At 40.9% G+C, this 22,138-nt stretch overlaps 1 protein-coding gene across 6 annotated transcripts in view; it reads right to left on the minus strand.

Annotated features, from left to right (window-relative positions):
- GLI2 (GLI family zinc finger 2) overlaps window positions 1-22,138 on the minus strand; it is a 316,230-nt gene that overhangs the window by 36,047 nt on the left and 258,045 nt on the right. For 5 of the 6 annotated variants that reach the window (XM_032216322.1, XM_032216338.1, XM_032216302.1 and 2 more), the window contains 2 exons: window positions 20,706-20,908; window positions 16,905-17,096 (listed from right to left, as the gene is read on the minus strand). In XM_032216322.1, coding sequence (XP_032072213.1) covers window positions 16,905-17,096; window positions 20,706-20,908 — 395 coding nt within the window. The remainder of the gene's footprint in view (window positions 1-16,904; window positions 17,097-20,705; window positions 20,909-22,138) is intronic. The other variant, XM_032216311.1, reaches the window with a different exon arrangement.

The following is a 22,138-nucleotide window of genomic DNA, read 5'->3' on the forward strand; positions in this document are numbered from 1 at the left end:
AAATTTTGGGCTCAATTGTGATCATAAGTTCTTTCTTTCTTTCTTTCTTTCTTTCTTTCTTTCTTTCTTTCTTTCTTTCTTTCTTTCTTTCTTTCTTTCTTTCTTTCTTTCAGCCTCATCTCTGCCTCCTTCTTCGAGAGCTGGCTTCAGGGACGGCCAGCCTCTCCTGACACTGCGCTCTTCACTCACCTTCCACCTGGAGGCTCTGCCGGCGGTCACCTCCTGAGAGAAGTGCAAACTTTCAGTCCGGTTTCAGGCCTGGTTGCAGCACGGAAACTGCTTTGGTCGCACTGATCGATGATCTCTGGCAAGCCAGGGATAGGGGTCACTCCTCTATCTTAGTGCTCCTTGACTTCTCAGAGGCCTGCGATACCATCGACCATGGTATCCTTCTGCGACGGTTGCAGGAGGTGGGAGTGGGAGGCACCGTTCTTTGGTGGTTCTCCTCCTACCTCTCGGACAGGTCGCAGTCGGTGTTGGTCGGAGGACAGAGGTCGACCCCTAGGCCCCTCAATTATGGGGTGCCACAGGGTTTGGTCCTGTCCCCCCTCCTATTTAACATCTACATGAAACCGCTGGGTGAGATCATACACCAGCACGGGATTAAATACCATCAATATGCGGACGATACACAATTGTATCTGTCCACCCTGTGCCAACTCAGTGAAGTGGTAGAAATGATGTGCCAGTGCCTGGAGGCTGTCAGGGTCTGGATGGGAACGAACAAGCTTGCACTCAATCCCGACAAGACTGAGTGGCTATTGATGCTCCCTCCCAAGGATGGTCCATCTATTCCATCTCTTAGCCTGGGGGGTGAAATTATACGCCCCTCAGAGAGAGCTTGCAATTTGGGAGTCCTCCTGGATCTGCAGATGACATTAGAACACCACTTGTCAGCTGTGACCAGGGGGGCCTTGCCCAGGTTCGCCTGCTGCACCAATTGCGACCCTACCTGGACCGGGAGACCCTTCGGATAGTCACTCATGCCCTCGTCACCTCAAGACTGGATTACTGTAATGTGCTCTACATGGGGCTGCCCTTGACGAGTGTTCGAAGACTCCAGTTAGTCCAGAATGCAGCCGCGCGAGCGATTGTGGGTGCACCTAGGTACACCCACGTTACACCTATCCTCCACGAGCTGCACTGGCTTCCCATTGGTCTCCGGACACACTTCAAGGTGCTAGTCGTTACTTTTAAAGCCCTACATGGCATCGGACCTGGCTACCTGAGAGACCGCCTCCTGCCAGTTACCTCCCAAAGACCTATTAGATCGCACAGACTAGGCCTCCTCCGGATTCCATCTGCTGCCCAATGTCAGCTGGCGACTCCCCGGGAGAGGGCCTTCTCTTTTGCAGCTCCGGCCCTCTGGAACGATCTCCCCATTGAGATCCGGACCCTTACTACCCTTCCGGCCTTCCGTAAAGCAACCAAAACCTGGCTGTTCCGGCAGGCCTGGGGCTGTTGAATTATCCAGCCCCACTTTAAGTTATGAATGTTGCTGTAATTTTAAACTGTTGTTTTATTTTTTATATTCCCCCTCCCTTTTTATTGTAAACTGCCCTGAGTCTTCCGAGAGTGGGCGGCATACAAAACTAATAAATAAATAAATAAATAAATAAATAAATAAATAAATAAATAAATAAATAAATAAATAAATAAATAAATAAAACGGCCGCAAGTCTCCCGAGGAAGACGCTGGACACCGGTGTGTGTTTGTGTGTGGCGGTGGCCCCTGCTGCTGCTCCCAGTAATGCAGGCTTCTTGCATTAAGTTGCAGGAGCACCGATTCCAGCAGCTGCATTTGCCTTGAAACTTGCTGTCCCGGCCACCTGAAGGGGACATTCTCCCAGTGGCAACTCTCTCAGGAAACTTTCTCTCTTGCCATGCAAGAACCTCCTGTTCCAGTCTCTCTTTCCCTTACTACATTAAGACCTCCATGCTTCCCATTCCCGCTGGAAGCATGCAGGCCATGCGAGCGAGCAGGCATGCAAGGCCCCCAATGATTTGATGGGAGCCGGGAGGAGCCAAACTGCACCCAGCCATCCTTACTCCCTTCTGGCTAATGGTGGGAGCTCCTGAGAGGCCACTGGGAGAACATCCCCTTTGGGTTGCCAGGACAGCAAGTTTCAAGGCAAAACATAACTGCTGGAATCGCCTTGTTTCCAAGTGGGCTCCCCCACAATTGGAAATGAGGCGGCTGTCAAAGACAAGGGAGAGTGCCCCACGTGGCTTGTTCAAACAGCAGAAGAAGGTATAGGAGGGGAGTTTGGCTGTTTGAAAAGCCCCGCGTGGAACTCCCCTCCTGTTCCTTCTTCTGCTGTTTGAACAAGCCACATGGGGCATGCTCCCTTGCCTTTCACAACCGCCTCATTTCCAATGGGGGGGGGGAGAAATCCATCTTTTTCCTCTCTCTCCATGGATCCCTGCCCCAATTGGAAATGAGGCAGCTGTGAAAGACAAGGGAGTGTGCCCCGCGTGGCTTGTTCAAACAGCAGAAGAAGGAACAGGAGGGAAATTCCACGTGGGGCTTTTCAAACAGACAAATTCCCCTCGTGTTCCTTCTTCTGCTGTTTGAACAAGGTGCGCTCCCTTGTCTTTCACAACTGCCTTGTTTCCAATTGGGGTGGGGATCCATGGAGAAGGAGGAAAAAGATGGATTTCTCTCCCCCCGCCCCATTGGAAATGAGGTGGCTGTCAAAGACAAGGGAGCATGCCCCGTGTGGCTTGTTCAAACAGCAGAAGAAGGAACAGGAGAGGAGGATTCATTGGACAAGCTCACTAGCGTGTGCTGCTCTCTACTCTGACAGCCGGCTTGTTTCCAATAAAGGGGGTGGAGAATCCATGTGATTTCCTCCCTCTGCATGGATTCCCCATCCCCTTCATTGGAAACGAGGCGACTATCAAAGAGAAGAGGGCAGCGCATGCCACATGTGCTTGTTGGGGGCCTCTGTAAGAACTGGTATGCTAAGGCATGCTACATTTCACCAACCAGTACGCCTGTACCGGTCGATACTGGCTGAAACCCACCCCTGCTGTGTCCCCCCCTTTTACTGATGATGCAGGAGCAGGGCTTTGATCACATGATCACAGTTACCCTCTTGATTTTTTTTGACAATTCCCATGCAGCTGTTCCAGGTATTAATAGAATATAATCCTCTCTAATATGAGATTACTAATGTCTACAGTATTTTTAATTATATGAGCTTCATAGATCCTGGAATACACTTCCCAGTGAAGTTTGGGTGGTATCTTCTTTGATACAATTTTGATGCCAGTACAGATTTAAGGAAAAAACATGATCTAATTTAGTTTATCTCTGGTCTCTTTGGTCTTATATGGCATTATGAGACTTATTGTTGACTGATTTGTTGCATGCAATGAACATGTTACTTTGCTTTCATTCTGGTTGTAAGTTGCTCTAAAGAGTTAGGATGGCATGTAAATTGCCTTGCATAAATTAAGGAAAAAAGGCATGCTAAAGTTGCATCCGATACAAATATCTTTGACTTTCACCTTCTTATCCCCTCCATAAAAGTGGGGAAAAATGAAGATTTGCCATAATACTATAAATGGCCACACTCAATTAAAAAAATATCAAAATAGTTACATCGAAAGTGTCTTTGCTCTGGGGAAAACCTGTGCTACCATTCTCCTGTTATGTATTTGCTGTACTCGGGAGCTACTCAAGGTTAAAACTAATAGTACTGACCAACAAAATCAAATAGATATATTTATTTTACACAGAGCTAAAAAGTGGAAAAATCAGATAAGTTAAGTAACCAGACGCCTTGAAGAATTGTGTTTGGCTTGTCACTACAAAAGCAAAACAACTTCCCACTAACCTGGTTTGCATATCCCAAACTAATTTACAGATCACAACATGTTCATCCAATAATAAGCCGTTGATGAAATATAGCTCAAACAATAGCATTTACGCTATATACTTTAGAAGGGGATGTGAAGATACAAAGATTGATATGTAGTAATGGAAATTGCAATCCACACTAAATATTTTATTTAGAAAAATCCGTGTGAGAGGATTTACTGCTGGTGTATTAACTTAGTACAGGTTGCTACAATGGACAATTCATTTTCTAAAAATGGTTGGCAATGTAACAAAAAGTGTGGCTCATTTACATGTACGTATGTATAAATGTACAACCACTCTTCATTTAGCAAGTACTTAGGTTAGACAACATAGACAAAAACAACTGTAATAATTATTGTCCAACCAAATGTTGCATGCCTGACAATAACCCACATTGGAACAAGAGTATTCTGTTTGTTGCACAAGAAAGTTAACACAGTGCTTCCAAAATCAAGGCTGGGCGCCATAGGAGAATCCCAATGAAGGCACAAAAGGAAAACAGATCTTATGCCTTCTTATGAGGGAGAAACTCAACAGTTCAAAAACAGCCAGGCTCTATTTGTCTAGCGGGCAAGATTCATTGCTTTCAGTGAGTATGAGCAACTACAATTCTCAATGGAGCTATTAAACATCCTTCCAAAAATTCTCCTTGTTATATATGCAAATGTTAGAGGAGTGTTGAGTATGCAAATAACTGTTGAATATGTGTTGTGTGAGGGAAAGACGCAGGAGCTATGGAATCAGAGAGTAAGATGTTTATTGCGAGATGACTGCGATTCAAAACGTCCCTGCAACTGTCAGGGTATTTATACTCGAGCCCAAAGCAACTGTCAAATGACCAGCCAATCAGAGAGCTGGTAACAGGGAACATTTGCATATATAACACTCCTATTTGGAGAATAAGCAAAGTAAATGGACGTAAGTAGTGTAAGCCCTTCATTTTAAGTCTTTCCCTCTCAGTTGACTTCATAAGAGTTTGGTATTTAATTAATAGTTAGGTTGTTTGCTTTCCTTCTTTAAAAAACATTGAGTTTAGCTGCACTGGTCTGTATATTTGTCTGTTTTTTGAGGAGGAGAAGTTGGGCTCCAACTATGAGCCTTGGAATAAGATCCTCTTTGAACTGGGAAAATTAATTTAGTTGGGAGAGGCCAAAACATTAGGTTGGTTCACTTATGACTTGTGCAGGAAGATGATAGTGGTTTTAAAGAGGAAATAAGAGTTTCCTTTGGAAGAGTTGTCAGTCAATGACTTTCATCATTTCTACAAATAAATAAAAGGTTTTGAATATAGGGAGGTTAGAAATTAGTTGACCAAGCAACCTCATAGAGGCCAGCTCTGGTTTCAGCATGTTTGCCATTAAATTAGCAATTCTCAACCATTCAATCAAGTAATCTCCACTTTACTTAGGCCTGTACCAGTGCTAGGAGCACTGGTTTAATATAATAAAAGAGAGAGGGGGGGAGGGGGGAGGGAGGAATGCTTAGTGAACAGTTACTAGAGGAGTTGTCTCTAGAAGATTCTTCCCTACATGTCAATTATTATTATTAGTAATTAATTATGAACATGTTATTTATGAACATGCTCACCGAATTTACTGATGTTTGATTTCATAATAGTCAAGATATGATAATGCAACAAAGATTTTATAGATACCTCAACAACGAATTATTATTATATCTTAAATTCTCATAATTTACCATCAACCTCACCGGACTAAGATTATCAAATCTCAAGATAAAAACACCAGAGAAAATTACTGCATATTACTTTTACTTATTGGCCGCAACAAACTCAGCATATATTTTCCCTTCACTGGATTTCACTATCTCTTGCTTTCAGTCTTGTGCAATAACAAAACCTCTTTCATCTAACAAATAATACAATAACAGAAACTCTTTCATCCAGCAAATAATACACTTTTCCTTGATTGGCTTGGCTTAGTTTGTCATCTGAACACTGCTAATTGTGGCTTATTCAATAAAGGATGGTTAAATAAAGCCAGGTTTATTATAAGGTATGAACCAGGCCAATACATTGCATGGTGGACTGCAAACACATTGGACTGGGGATGTCCAGCTTTGCACTTTGAAAAAAGCTATTGACATAGGTAACCAAGTACATGATAAACGTAGCTGGTTCCCAAACTACTTTTCCTAAGCAGTCCCCTCCTTATAACACTCTGGGGCTTCTTCACAACACAAATCCATTATTGCTGTGATTGTGAGTCCACATGCAATTCAAACTTTGGCCACCATTATCCTGCCTCTATAGTGGTGGTGGAAGTTCATGCAACAAGTACACCTAGAATTAAGTGAACCCAGTTCTGCTTAGATATTAACAATATTCCCAAGCAGAAATAGCAATGCTCTTCTGGAAAAAAAACCTGGACAATCACCTTGGGGAGTTCAAAATCCCAACCAATCCAAATTTTGGGGTAGCTGGTAGGGTTACATCAGCTAATCTAAAGGCTTCATTCAGTAAAGATAACAATTATCAGTCAGATAAAGCATTTGAACGAGCTGAATTGACAGGCAGGAGTTAGCACCCGGCATCTCTGCAGGAAACAACATGAGTTTATCTCCACAGACAATTCAGTGAAACTTTGCCAAGCCCGTTGTTAACAGCTGCTACTTTTCACATACACTCGTCAGCTAGCATCATACATAGAATGACCTCTAAATTTTACAGTTTCGGCATTTAAGAAATTCTATTTATTTAATACAATTTATTCTAGTCTTTTTTAGATATGAGCTGGAGGATTCCCTAGGCCTCCAAAGCATCAGTTTTATTGACTACTTGAAATCTTACTCACTTCCCATGTGGCTCTGGAGAGTTTTTTCAACTCACCATCTTACTATCAAACTTAATTTTATACTCAGCTCTATCTTTAAAAATACCTTTAATTTATTTAAGAATTAAGTACAATATAGCTTTTCTACTGTTTATATTTTTAAATGTTGGTCTACCATTAAGGTAAAAGTAAAGGTTTCCCATGCCCAGTCGTGTCCAACTCAAGGAGGTGATGCTCATCTCCATTTGCCAAGGGAGCCACCAGTTTCCAAAGACATTTCTGTGGTCATGTGACCAGCATGACTATACCTTGAGGTGTATGGAACGCTGTTACATTCCCACCAAAGTGGTAGCTATTTATCTATTCACATCTGCATGATTTTGAACTGCTTGATGGGCAAGAACTGGAGCAAGGAATGGGAGCTCACCCTGTTGCGTGGCATTTGGGTTTCAAACCCGGACTGCCAGCTTTGCAGCTGACAAACTCAGCATCTTTCACCACTGAGCTATTGCACCCCCTTTACCTACCATACAGCCGCATCTATTGTATAGAGCAGAGGTGTCAAACTTAAGGCCCGCAGGATGGATTCGGCCCATGGGGTGCTTAGATCTGGCCCATAGGGCCACCCTGTAAACAGTGAAGGACCCGCCCGCAGTGCCTCTGCCACACACGGCCCTCCCAGGCTATGTTTTCAGCCATGATGGCTCCTGCAGTCCTCTACCAATGAAAACAGAGCTCCCAGAGGGCTGCAGGAGGCTGAAAACAGGGCCTAGGGATCCACACGCACCCCCAAACTCTGTTTTCAGCCATTTTGGAGCCCATTTTCACTGGCAGAGTGCTTGAGCCACCACAGGAACCCCGAGATGAGTGACATGAAGCTGGCCCACCCTGGCCACGCCCACCCTGGCCCCCGAGGTCAAACACAACTCTGATGTAGCCCTCAATGAAATCAAGTTTGACACCCCCGGTTTATCATTCTGCACTAGGAGATCTAAGGACATTTATATAAAGATATTCACAAAGGTTTCATGAGAAAGACTAATACTACTGAGCCCATGAGAACTTCATTGACAAATTGAGTATGCCCCTTGATGAAACAGACCCACCATTGGCTTGCAAATTTCCATGCTGATGATGCAGATGTGTTCATAAGGGCTGCCAATACTGCACACTTAATCCAGCAATTGCTTCCCTCTGTGGTGTGGCCCTTGGGGCCCAGCAAGACAAGCATCTCCCTGTGGATGTACTGCCGAGGTTGGACAACATCTAACATATACATAACCTCCTTTCAAAACCTCTGTGTGAATGTGTCTTCTTGAGCAATAGTTGTACAGCTAATGAGGAATGATGCAGCACATTATACTAAAGGTCCTTATTTTGATTATCCTTACAAGACAGAATTTTGTCAAGAGAAGATGCAAACATATTCATTCGCCCAAATTGATACATCCACGAAGGGCTTTTTGAGTGTGTGTGTGTCCATTCTACTTTACCAAGAGGAGTGAGCAAGCTGGCTTTCACAGTCATATTTATCTCTGTTACTCCCACCTCTCAAGGGAGATCTGTTTATTAATGTGCCACTTCCCTTGATAAATTACTAAATAGAAAGAAAAGCCTTGTACTCGGTCCTCGCTGCTCCTTCCCATCATGATTTATGCTTGCTGTGTCAGCTCTGCCATTGGTTCTCATTAATTTGACCACTGTAGAAAACTTGATGTCCAAGAGCAGCCCAGGTTTTATTGGTGCAACCATTTAGAGACCTCTAATCTTTTTTTTTTCAGGGTATAAAACTCTGCTGGAAGCTGTCAGTTTCTGCAAGATAACCTGGGACTTATTTTATCACAAATCAAAGCATTTGCATTTCATTACTGTCTGCTCTAATTTGGATCCTCCAGATATTGCAAGACATGGTGAAATTTCTTTGGTGTTGTTGATTTTTTTATACGCTGTGGGTTTAAGTTTCCATTAGAATCTGCTACTGATGCATTCACAAGTATTCACTCACCCATCCAAATAATCAGAATCAGGTGTTCCAATCACTTCCATGGCCACAGGTGTATAAAATCAAGTACCTAGGCATGCAGACTGTTTTTACAAACATTTGTGAAAGAATGGGTCGCTCTCAGGAGCTCAGTGAATTCCAGTGTGGAACTGTGATAGGATGCCACCTGTGCAACAAATCCAGTCATGAAATTTCCTCGCTCCTAAATATTCCACAGTCAACTGTCAGCTGTAGTATAAGAACGTGGAAGTGTTTGGGAATGACAGCAACTCAGCCACGAAGTGGTAGGCCATGTAAACTCGTCCAACACCAGTGTGTGACCTCACAAATGCACTTCTGGAAGAATGGTCAAAAATTCCCACAAACACACTCCTAAACCTTGTGGACAGCCTTCCCAGAAGAGTTGAAGCTGTTATAGCTGCAAAGGGTAGACCGACATCATATTGAATCCTATGGATTAGGAATGGGATGTCACTTACAGTAAGTTCATATGCTAGTAAAGGCAGGTGAGAGAATACTTTTGGCAATATAGTGTATGTTAAAGTCAGAGGGTTGATCTTAGGCAATTCTATAGGCAAATTCCCTTTTTCCATCTCCTAGCATAAATTTCTAGGAGAGATGGAAGCAAATCAAAAGTTTGTTTTCCTTCACTGAAAGGCTGCACAAAGAAAAATATAAGAAGCTAAACATATTTATTCAACTTTAGACTTCATCTGTAAATATATATATATATAAAACAGTGTTACATTACAAATATTTATTATTTGTCTAAATTTGCTGGGAGAAACTGGGAGACTTCAAGTACTAGCTCTCCCTTAGACGTGGAAGCTGGATGGGTGACTTTGGCCAACTCTTTCTTTCGACTCTTTCGCTCAGGCCAACCCTCTTTGCAAGATTGTCGTTGTGGGGAAAACAGGATGGAATGGGACAACTTGCCACAGCCAACTCGCCGCAGCCAACTCAGCATGGCCAACTAGCCATGGACAACTTGCTGTGGGACAATTTAACAATTCAATTTAATTATTTAAAAAAAAATTAAAAAATAATTTGTGTCATTCATATTGCATTCTGTCACTCCTTTTGCATTCTTTTTTTAAATGATTCTATTTCACAATTTCTTTGACATTAGTGTAACTCTGGTCTCATAGCAAATTGTCCCGCAATGAGTTTGGTCCTGGTGAGTTGTCCTGCAGCAAGCTGGCCATGGTGAGTTGGCCATGGCGAATTCTCATAGACCCAATACAGGAGGAAGGGTCATTATGCATAGCACCTTGAGTTGTACAAAATAAAGGTGACATATAAATCAGTCAATATCCTTCTTTTATAATTGCCAAGTGTTAAATACATAGGGAGATTTTTGATTAGACTTCGACTAGTTAACATCTCTGCTACCTGTTGTGACTCAGCAGCAGTCTTCTGTGAGTCTTTTTGGAATGCAAGATTAGCGATGCAGCTGGGGCTCATTAGTGGGGTTTTTGGGATAAAAGGACGGATGGTGCCATGCCCTAGTTGTAGGAGTCAACGTTCCTTCGTGCGTTCCTTGGTTCGTACAACATTGCTTGATCATCAGTCGTGGTTTATGTAAGATACACTTGGATAAGTGCTTTGTGTTTCCTGTAACCCTGATTCAAGGCTACACTTGGAGAAGTGCATTGCTTGTAAGAGTTGTTTTGTATTCTGTTATCTGGTCAGAGACTGTATTTATGTTATTTTTGGGCTCGAAGCCAGTCTGAGCCGAGAACTGATAAAGAAAGTTCCTTTTAAGTTTGTTTGCCTGCCATCTGTTAACGAGTGGAGAAGTGGGGACAGAACAGCTACATAGTAATCCAAGACACGCACACACCCGTATACCAATCTTCCATTTGCATTCACTAATTTACTTTCAGATGTACTTTCACATCCTAATTATGAAAAAGAAACCTGCAATTTTCCAAAGTTGGGGCTTGGATTAATTATTAGATGGACTACTGAAATAAAAAGTTTGATTCCCAGTTGTCCCCAGCTGTGTTTACTCACTTAACTCCCTTCAAAGTCAAGATATAAATACACAAATCTGAAATTGTCCCTACCTCCTCCATCATACTACTGGAACTTCTATGACACAATCAGGAGTTCTCAGAGGAGCACAATAGCAATAGCAATAGCAGTAGACTTATATACCGCTTCATAGGGCTTTCAGCCCTCTCTAAGCGGTTTACAGAGAGTCAGCATATTGCCCCCAACAATCCGGGTCCTCATTTTACCCACCTCGGAAGGATGGAAGGCTGAGTCAACCCTGAGCCGGTGAGATTTGAACCGCTGAACTGCTGATCTAGCAGTAGCCTGCAGTGCTGCATTTAACCACTGCGCCACCTCGGCTCTTGTGCACCTCGGCACAAATACCATCGGGGTTTGTCCACTATCCTGCACTGGACTTCCCACTTTATTTCCACATTGGGATCAAGGTTAAGATTGTATTAATCTGTAAAAATGCTGCCTATGTGGTGTATCATGGGTGGATAGAGAATGAAGGTTGAGGGGAGATATGAATGGGGAAAATATGGGTGCATAACAGATACAATCAGCTCTGCTCTCTGAATTGTTAGATTTTGTTACAATCTGTAGACATGTAGACATTTTTCAATGCTAACTAACCAAAAATCACATTACCTGCCTTGTGGCTTAATCCTTAGTTTGTCCCCTTTATTATCTTCCTGGGATATTATTAAGAAAACCAGAGGTTCATGCTCTCATTATCTAGCATGGGAAAAGCATCAATCCACCCACCCACCCACTATTGTGTAGTTAATTCAATCTAAAACTTACTGATGTTCTTCCCCTTGCTCTAATGTCCATCATAACAAGAACACTGGATTGAGTCTGCAGGACATTCTTACAGACCACCCTCTGTGAATTTATATTTCATCACCAAAAATCAACCGGTTAGCTTTGACTTATGAAAAAATTTGTTTGCCGTTCGGTAGAGTATTGAAGTGTATCATCATCATCATCATCATCATCATCATTATCATGATCATCATCCAATTCTCTGTGAACCGCGATAGTCATTGAAACCAAAACATTCTGCCAAATCACACTTCAACATCAGTTTATGTCTTAGTTAGTAAAGAGGCATTAGGAGTCCTTGTAGATTCTAAATGTTGTTATGCACGTGTCTGATAAAATAGATGATATCAAGGCTTGGGTAGATGCCTGACAAAATGTCTTTTACATTCCCTATTTGTTTCCAGGGACTGGTAACTGAAGTTGGTTTTAGTTAATCACTGGTTCTGTTAGTCTTCTGAAGGGCATTCCAGACCTGATATTTCCTTTAGGTATCGAACCAGCATATCTGTTGAGACTTACATGTAGGGTGAGTTAGTTTCTTTTTGGTTAGTGTAAAAAGACTACCATTGTATAGTTTATGTGACTTTATTAGGCTTTTTGTATCTTTTTAACTTTTTTATTTTATTAGGCTTTCAGTTTATTTTTTATTTTACATTATATTATGTTTTTATGCATTGTTAGCCACCCAGACTCACTATTTTGAAATAGGCAATCATATAAATCACTTAAATAAATATAAATGATCTCTTGTATACACGACCCAAAAGCAAGGGAAAGAAAAATTATTTTAGGAATTATTGCTGCCTTTGTTGCAGTAATTTGTCTTTGTACTTTCTTGGATCTATGTCTAACTGATGCCTCAGTGAAAGATTCTGTGAAGCCAACATCTGTATGGCAATGACCATCATCATAGTATCTTATCAAACTATGCTGATATTTTAGTTTCACTTCTGAGGAAGTAGATAGGGGGGAGTTTAGAGACAAACAATCCTTCGTTATCTCTAAAATGGACAGATTACATGCAAGGAAACAAGGGTAATAAATGAGTACATATGTCAGGATGTTCTTGGACAGCGAAGTGACCTGCCAGCATTTTAAAAGAGCACACAGGAACAAAGTACTTTTGTATATGCAAAAAGTATTTTTAAAATCATATAAGGCATGGGCATTCATTAAACAAATGAAAAATGGACACATTGTGGTATGCATATTTAAAGTACTATAACCATCCCTGTTGCCCTCTTCTATTCGTTGTTCTACAACAGGGGTGTCAAACTGGTGGTCCACCGGCCAGATGCATCACATGCAGGCCACACCCACCCCAGTTCCGTGAATGGGAAAAACATTGTGAAACATCACGTGCTGGCAACGTGACGCAGCAAGTTTGATACCCGTGCTCTACAACATCCACAATAATCCTTGTCATCGCTTCTCCCTAGGCTCAATCTTTTTGATGATTCTATCTAATATACTAGCCCACACTCCTACTAGTTATATAAAAAGGGAATCAGGAGTTATGAGGAGCATGAAAGGATATTCACAATATAGTATTCACAATTATTTACAAAATATCAAAACCATTAAAAGTTACTGAAAGTAATGAAGAATCGGTAGGAGAAATAAATGAGGGAAGCAGGTTTGATTAAAACAACTATTACAGCTAACAAATTATTGTGGGGAAGCAAAATGGAAGATTGAAATATAATGTGAAAGAAAAGGATGGGAGTTGTAAAAAATGGAAACCTTTAGAAACCAATTAACTGACTAATATGGGGATAACACATGGTAAAATTAGAATGAATAAAAATCAGTTGGTTGTTGACAAGAAAGACTGTGTTCTTCCTTCCCACAGCCATATAAGAATAGATCTTAATACAGTAATACAATAGCAGAGTTGGAAGGACCTTGGAGGTCTTCTAGTCCAACCCCCTGCTTAGGCAGGAACCCTATACCATTTAAGACAAATGGTTATCCAACATCTTCTTAAAGACTTCCAGTGTTGGGGCATTCACAACTTCTGGAGGCAAGCTGTTCCACTGATTAATTGTTCTGTCAGGAAATTTCTTCTCAGTTCTAAGTTGCTTCTCTCCTTGATTAGTTTCCACCCATTGCTTCTTGTTCTACCCTCAGGTGCCTTGGAAAATAGATTCCCTCTTCTTTGTGGCAACCCCTGAGATATTGGAACACTGCTATCATGTCTCCCCTAGTCCTTTCTATTAAACTAAACATACCCAGTTCCTGCAACCGTTCTTCATATGTTTTAGTCTCCAGTCCCCTAATCATCTTTGTTGCTCTTCTCTGCACTCTTTCTAGAGTCTCCACATCTTTTCTACATTGTGGTGACCAAAACTGAATGCAGTATTCCAAGTGTGGCCTTACCAAGGCATTATAAAGTGGTATTAACACTTCATGTGATCTTGTTTCTATCCCTCTGTTTATGCAGCCTAGAACTGTGTTGGCTTTTTTGGCAGCTGCTACACACTACTGGCTCATATTTAAATGGTTGTCCATTTAAATATGAGCCAGCAGTGTGCAGCAGCTGGCAACCAAGATATATTTGTCAGTGTATATCTTTCAGTCAACTCGCAATCATGACATTTTCCCTGTACTTCCATACCAAGATGTTTACCTGAACAAATGCCTCAGCTATTTATCCATCCATCCATCCATCCATCCATCCATCCCCAAAGTCATCCTGAATTATCCCACTTCAAGCCAGCTTCCAGGTTCAATTTCAGTTGGAGTGCAGCTTGTTCCAGTTTAGTGGAGACTCTTATAAATGAAAAGATAATCATGCACCAATATGAAACATCAGATTTAAATACAAACTATTTCTGTTCTTTAAAGCAATCCATTTAGTTAATGGCATTATCAAGCAGCTTTGAGCAATTACATCTACTTTTTATTTAGGTTTATATTTGCTTCGTATTGACTGATATTTCCTGCCCTGTTAATATGCACACAGACTTTTCTATCCCTAAAGCTATTCATACTTTGACTCTTTTGGAAAAGAGCTGAAAGTTCAGAAAGGACTCAACAGAGCTTCACTTCACCTCCTTTGGTGCTTGATCAAAAAAGGAAGCTCACTCCTAAATGGTTGGATGGATATCTCTTCTGTGCTCCTTCTGTTTTTGTAAATGAAGTAAAATCCTATTCATAGGACACCAAATCAGAAGCAATATTAACTTAAGCTGAAGCAGGGTAAATAAATATATCATCAGAGTTCTGTGTCAGGCAACTCCTTTATCGCCAAACAGCATGTGGCTGAGCTTTGTAATGTTCTTGTGATTTTTAAAAATGTTCTGGAGTGTCACACCGCATCATGTTTGTTCTGGCCCAGGTGATGTCTTAAGAGGCAAATTTCTTAGGGTCCTTTAGTTTTGTAGTTCAAGGTATTCCAAGATCCTTCTTGAGCAACACAAAAGCTGTCTCACCACCCTTAAAAATCATTAAGGCTCCTTAAACCAGCATAGGTAAATGGGATTTTTGAAGAATCCAGGACTCAGCAAAATTTTAGCCAGAAGATCAGAGGAAAGAACTTTGAGAGACCCACCTGGTATTGTACTTTCTGTTGAGTGCAGTAAAATTATATTTCAACAATGCAAACACCATTGTGATGCCATATCCACGACCCACAACAAGTATTAACTTATTTTGAAAATTGGTACCCATTTAACTTCGATAGCTCCTCTTTTTGCAATGACTAAAAAGCAGCGAAACACAAAGATCTTGAATTCATGTTAGTAAACCACATGTGACTAGATTTTGCCAGTATTTCCTATCCTCAGAAAGTTGTGACCTACACAAAGTGGAAACACTACAGTGATAGTCATTGTTATTCATCTGTAGGCATTTTTTTTTTTGCGGTGGCGGCAGGGGTGGGGGGTGGGAAATCATCCCAAGGATTGAAAACCAGAGCCACAAAGAACTCTTTGGAGAAGATAAGGACTGAGGGGGAAACAAAACAGCCCTTCCAAACTAGTAGCCTTTTAAAGTTACAGATGAACCTCCTCAGATTTAAAAGCTGACCTCATTTCTTTGGAGGTTGCTAAGGTTTTATCCTCCTGCGTGAAATTAACATAAATGCAACAGGGCGGAACTGAAGTTTTACTCCACAGAGGCCTGCTGCGAATTCTTCTATGGCACATTAAAGGTTGAGTAGTTTACTGTGGCCTACCCGTCAGCAGAGAAGCCATGAGCTGGAGGGGTGGAGACACACTCTGAAAGAGGCCGATTTGAAAAGAGAACAAATGAGGGAATCTGAAGCATAGAAAACAAATTTGTGTGCTATTATTTTATTTCACTAAATTCTATAAGCAAGAGGTATATGAGCTTATGTATTCATCAACTTTCCCATAAGCTACATGGCTAAAATTCAGTGAATATTCATTATCGATTTCTAATATGCTACTAGAGTCTGTTTTATAAAACACTCACATGGTTTAACCTGCAAAACTATATTCAAAAGATATCTTAAACTTACTACTCAGTGACAGCAATGCATAAGACTTCAAACACATGCGTTTCACAGTGGCTTTTTCCAATGGTATTGGCAAAGTTCTGGTAAACTTTCTCCTACTTAAGCCCAAATATTGTAATTAGTTAGAACCTGCTCAACGGTTTCCTTATTTCCAGTTGTTCCCACCTTATCTATATTTGTGAAAGGAAGGAAGCTGGAACATAAAATCCAGCCACATTAAGCACTTGTTAATCACATTTATTTAATGGAAGAGTTCATAGCATCTCCCCACTGAAAACAGTTGAAAGCGCTTCAGCTATGATGACATGTCTGTAGTCTCTCAACAACTTGAAGAGATCCTCATCTCAAAACCTGTACTAATTCTTCAAAATTAATTCCTCCCTTTCTTAACTGGTTTGAAGGCTGGAGCTGTTCAAAGCATGAAGTTTAACAAGCAAGCAAAACTTTAGATGAGAACCTTTTCCCTCTCCGTCCCTCCCAGTTTCTGAAGAGGCGGGGTCCAGCATTTGTTTTTGCACTGTGAAGCGATCGTGCCCGCTCTCACTTAGCATGGCAGAGCCTTTCAGTTCACACATCTTAGCTTCCCAGTGACTGCCAAGTTTAATGAGGGTGTTTGTTATCCAGTAGAACTGGGGATTTTAGCAAGACAAGTTGTACATTCTTTAAGAAGAGTTTGCAAAAACAAGCAGGGGAGAGGTTGGTCCTATTATTTGGCCATGTGGCAAAACAGGGCCTTCAGCCACATGGAGGAAGTAAGAGGATGTCAAGTAACCCAGTGCTTCCAACAATCTTGTCTTTCTTAAGACACCTGGGGGAGAGCACACAGGGAGATTTTTATGATCAACGTTACAGTGCCATTCACCCACCTGAGAAGTGGTCATTCCAGCAAGAACATTCCTGAACATGGATCCAGCCAGAAGAGGCTCTTTTACTCACCATCTACAGGGCTGAGGTAATCATGAAGATGCGTGGCCCCGGCTGTTGCTCCACTCTGCATGAGGAGGTCCCCATAAGGATTCGGGTGGCTGGCCATGAACGCCATCTGGTGATAGTAGTCTGCAGGGCTGGCTCCTGGAGGAGGATGGGGAAGGCCAAAGAGACTCCTCTCTTTTAGATGCTCATGAGCTACTGCGCAGGGAACAAGACAGGAGCAGAGGAGAGAAGAAGGGTAAAATGTTTCCAGACAGCAAAATAACTGCAAAGATGTTAGAAACTCCCTGTTCCCTGCCAAAACTGTGTAGTTGTAACTCTGACGTGTGCTCGCTCTCGACAAAAGACACCAGGCTGGGGCCCTCTACATTCCTCTATTTCCGCAAATTTATAAACAATCTCTCATTTCTAACCCCCCCTCCAAAATAATCCTGCTGTATGAACACAGAGTTCACAAGGGAGAAGGAAAAAGAGAGAAAGAGGGGGAGGGAGGGAATGGAGGAAAAGAGGGGAGACTTCTGGATGCAGAAATGTTGTCGAAATTAACATCCTGCCTTTTACAAAAGAAAAAGACAGACAAAGCCTAGTTAATGAGAAGCAGCAAAAGAAAATTAAAGCAGGGATCTAATAAACTCTCTCTCTCCCCCCTCCCTCTGTGTGTGTGAGAGAGAGAGGGGGAGAGGGGGCAGTTATAGTGTGCCTGGCAGTGGAAAACCATTTAGCTTGCCAGAACCAATTATCCTCACTTTTGCCCATTTGTGAATTTTCAAACCTGCCTGCCTCTATGCCCATTCTACACCGAACTTATTTACAAAGGGAGGAGGGGGAGGAGAGAGGGATGAGGAGAGAGAGGGTGGGAGAGAGAAATTTGAAAGCCAAGATCAAGACCCCTTTCTAATGCCAAATAATAATAACATTTCTTCTGCAGGAAGAAAGAAGATTCAGGGGTCATACTGAGAGGAAGAAAGACTATTAAGAGCAATAAAACACATCTGTAGCTTACTTAATGCAGAAGCTTGGAAGCTTAACACTTGCTAAAGGGAAATGCCCCTGGGATCAACAAAACCAAGTCAGCAATGAGAGAGAAACTAGATTTTACCAGATGCATTACATCCTTCTAGCTGAGGACATGCCTCATACCATCCAGTTCTTATTCTGTAGAGATGAAGTTCTAGCTTCATCCCATATATAGAGGAAGTGTAGATATTTTCTTTTGACTTTACTACTAAGTAATAGATAAGCACCAAGATACAGAATCTTCTACATAGGAGAAGCTAGTTAGGAGGCTGCTTTTTACTGAAATCCATTTTGATGCCACTTACTTTTGATATTGTTTTCAAGAATAAATTAGTGAACATGAATAGTATAGCTAACAGTATTCTAAATTATTATTTTCAGTCTTCCACCTTTTTCTCCATTAAACAGATCTACCTCCTCTTTTTCTCTTTCTCTTAACATTAACTATAATAAATATTCAATGTATAGCTGGTAACAGATGGCAAATGGTGACATGTGATTTCTGGTCTTCTTTTCATGTAGTCCCCTTCCTCCACCCCACCTCACTCTTTCTTTCAGATTCCTTGGTAATCTAGAGGTCAGCCTGGAAAGTTAAACAAACAAATCAGTTCAGAAAGAAGGTAAGGGCAACATACTTCCATATTATTACCAAGAAAACTGGATGGCCCTGACAGGAAATCAGCAAGAGTCAAGCTTGATTAGAAGACTTGACCTTTGCTTCCCTTCATGAAGACTGATAACCAGACCTTGAGCAATTTGAAAACCTTCACCCTGCAAGTCCTGGAGAACATTTGGCCTGCAAAGTTGGTCATTTGGTTTGAGAATTTGACCCAGTATCCTTTCTTATCAGCCTGCTGTTGGTCAGCTGAAGAAGGCCTTACATTGAACCATTGCTCTCTGGAATGGGAAAATTCGCTGCAGCCATCTTGTTGTGGCCAACTCGCCACAGCCATCTTGCTGCAGCCAACCTGCCTTGGGACAACTCATCATGGTAATTCCACTCAATGCAATAAATGTTATTCGTCACTGTTTCTTCAACATTATTTCCACTTTTGTCAATGGAAATAAATTTAAAGAAACAGTGGCATCTAACATTTATTGCTTTGAGTTTTCCCGCATGGAATTGTCCGTAGCAAGATGGCTGTGATGAGTTGGCTGAGGCAAGTTATCCTAGACCCATTGCTCTCTGCCTTTCCTTTGAATGCATACAGTTCAAGGATAGGCAGGTATGAGTGTGAGGACTACATCCATTCATCCATGACCCAATCCTATTGAACCATGTTTTGTCAATATTTCATTTAAAAATAATTTTTAAACTTTTAAATAAATAAGGAATTTGTCTTTCCCTTTTTTTATCTCATTAGATATCATCATGAAATGAATCACAAAGAAAACATGAAAACTCTATGGAAATCTTTGATACAATAACAAGGGTGTAGCTCCTGGTAAATATAATCCAAGAAAGATATTGCAGAATTGGGAAATATACAAATAAGATATGATATAGAAGAATATTATTAGTGAAAAGAAAATGAAGAATATTAGTATATTCTTATTAGTTTTCTTCCCTTTAATACTAGTACATTATACATTATAAGTTACAAGGACTAAAACTACCCATGATGTAAATGCAGTCTGATTGCCTTTCTATCAGAGAAAAGAAAGGGTCAAAGGTCCACCCACCCATCCTCCAATTCATTGGAGAATATGGGGAATTCTAGGATCATACACAGGAAGAATTTGCAGAGCAGCTTTGGTTCTGAAAGATCTGTAAGATCCAGTAAGGTTCAAGTTGTGTGATCCAAGAATTCCAGTGCCTCTATATAAAGGCATGGAGTTGTAATTAAAATAAATGTTAATTTATTTAAAGAAGCAGATTGAAATTAGACATCAAGAAAAATGTCTTAAAGACTGCATAAAAATGCAATAGACTGCCTTGGAAGTGTTTAAATAAGGCAGTGGGTTGGATTAGATGATCTTCAAGATTCCCCCAAGTGTTTATATTCAAGATTATGTGCACTCATATATAATTAACAAAAGGCCAACCTGTTGGTAGAATGATTCATCTCTTCATTCATGAACGTAACTAATTCATAAATGTAAAGTTATGATTTGGAAATATTACTATTAGCTATATTACTATGACGGATTTGGTAGGTGTATAAAAAAACACCCATGACAGATTTCATTGGGAGTAAAGGGATCTAGTTCACAACCTTTGCAGCAGATGAACGACAAGGACTGAAAACCAGTAATGTTCCTCATTCCTCATGCAAAAATTCATATAAAATGTACTTTGGGGAAAAAATATTCATAACAGAACATATACAGTACCCTTGCATGCAAAAGGTTTGTTTTAAAGCAAATATTATAAATAACTATTTGCAAGTCTATACTAGAAATAATCACATATAAAACCTTGTCTATTATGAAAAGTTGTGCATTGCATAAAATTGTGAACAATATTATCAACAATGTAAAAAAATAATAATGGAACAGAATAATATTTGTAAGTCTGTAATACTGACCTGGACTTGATGTAGACTGATGTGTATATTGCTATTATCGTCCAAAAGGATCATGGATATTTACATTAATGGTAATTAACCTAGAGAATCCCAAAAATGTTTTTCCAAAAGGCAACTGGATTTTGTTTCTCCTTGAAGACATTTCGCTTCTCATACAAGAAGCTTCTCCAGTTCTGATCTAGGAAGTGTTATTGTACAGACGCGCCCTATTTGCCACAAACTTTCACTTTACCATTGAGTCAATCCTCAGAGCCCCACTTACCATCAGCTGGGCTGAGACCTCTAGCCGCTGAGATCATAGAGAGAGTTGGGCTGCTGTGCATGGATCGGAAGTAATGCTCCACATGGGGGTTCATGTATGGATGAGGGTGGCTGAAAGGTGAGTCTACAGGTCCCGCAGGGTGGGGTGACAGACGGATGAGGGAGATATCGGAGATAACAGGACTGCCACTTAGAGTGGAAGGTCTGGAAAAGAGGCAGAAAAAAAACCCAACTCTTTATCAAAATCAGTCTCTTTAACTGCTGGAACACGAATAGACTATAAAATCAGAAGGTAAGGAAGACCAAATACTGATAGTCCTTGTTTAGCGATTGGGACACAGCAACTGTGTGCTGCAGTTGCTAGGTTGAAAATCACATTATTACAACACTTCCATTTCAGTCATTAAGCAGCTAACCATGGGAGTTAAGTGAAACATCACATAACTGTAACTTGTGCCTTCTCCATTAACTCTGTTTGTCACAAGCCAATTGTGGAACATGTATTGTGCATTGGTTATGCTGGCTAGCTACCGCAGCTGGAAATCATGGCTTAGTAACATCTGCAGGGTCTCAAATTGCCTAGCCTTCCACCAACAGCAATGGGAAAAATGAAGTTGTAATTTAAAGATAAATGCTTAGGGATGCAAGTAAGCAATTTAAAATAATTTCCAAGGTCAACCGTAACTGGAAATATAGCACTTCCCAAATGCCCAGTTTCATAGAATGGGACCTCTAGACAAAACAGCATTTTATTTGTGACATAATTCTACACCATAATCCTCAGGCAAAGTTCCAGCTTCCTGTTTCAGGAAAAGCTACAGGTAATAAATAAACTGTGCCAAATCTAGTTGTTTAACATGGTAGAAAAGAGCTAAGAGAGAAAGAAAGAAAGAGAGAGAGAGAGCGAGAGAGAGCAAGGAATGAGAAAGCAAATAAAAAAGACTGCATTTCAGACTCAGCTAGAGATCATTATAAATAATTTTAGTCCCATCTGGAAAAAATGAAACAGGATTTTAAAAAAAAGAGTGATGTCATTAAAAAAGCATCTGACAATTTAATGGTGATGACGGCTAAATTGAAGTGTGTGACTTGCAGTGGGGAAAATGAAGTGGGGGTAAACTGAAAGCAGCCCCAGATTTTCCTGAGCCATGAAACCTGCCTTAATAGATCAGCCTTGAAAGAAATTCTCTTACATACACAATAAATTCTCCCTTTCATCAATACTCGGTTTCTCCCAACAGGATTGTGAATGCCTTTGATGGCTGCTTGAAACTATGTATTATGTAGTTCATGAGCTTTTTTAGTCAATTCAGATCAAACTAGGAGACTAACATCTAAAGCCCATTAACAAGATCCAGGATTTGCATATCAATTTTGCCTATGGCTTAGGGGTGGGGTGGGGGTGGGGAGTGAATCCTTTCTGCCCCACAGAAA

Source organism: Thamnophis elegans, chromosome 1 (assembly GCF_009769535.1).
Source record: "Thamnophis elegans isolate rThaEle1 chromosome 1, rThaEle1.pri, whole genome shotgun sequence".
Taxonomy (NCBI): Eukaryota; Metazoa; Chordata; class Lepidosauria; order Squamata; family Colubridae; genus Thamnophis; species Thamnophis elegans.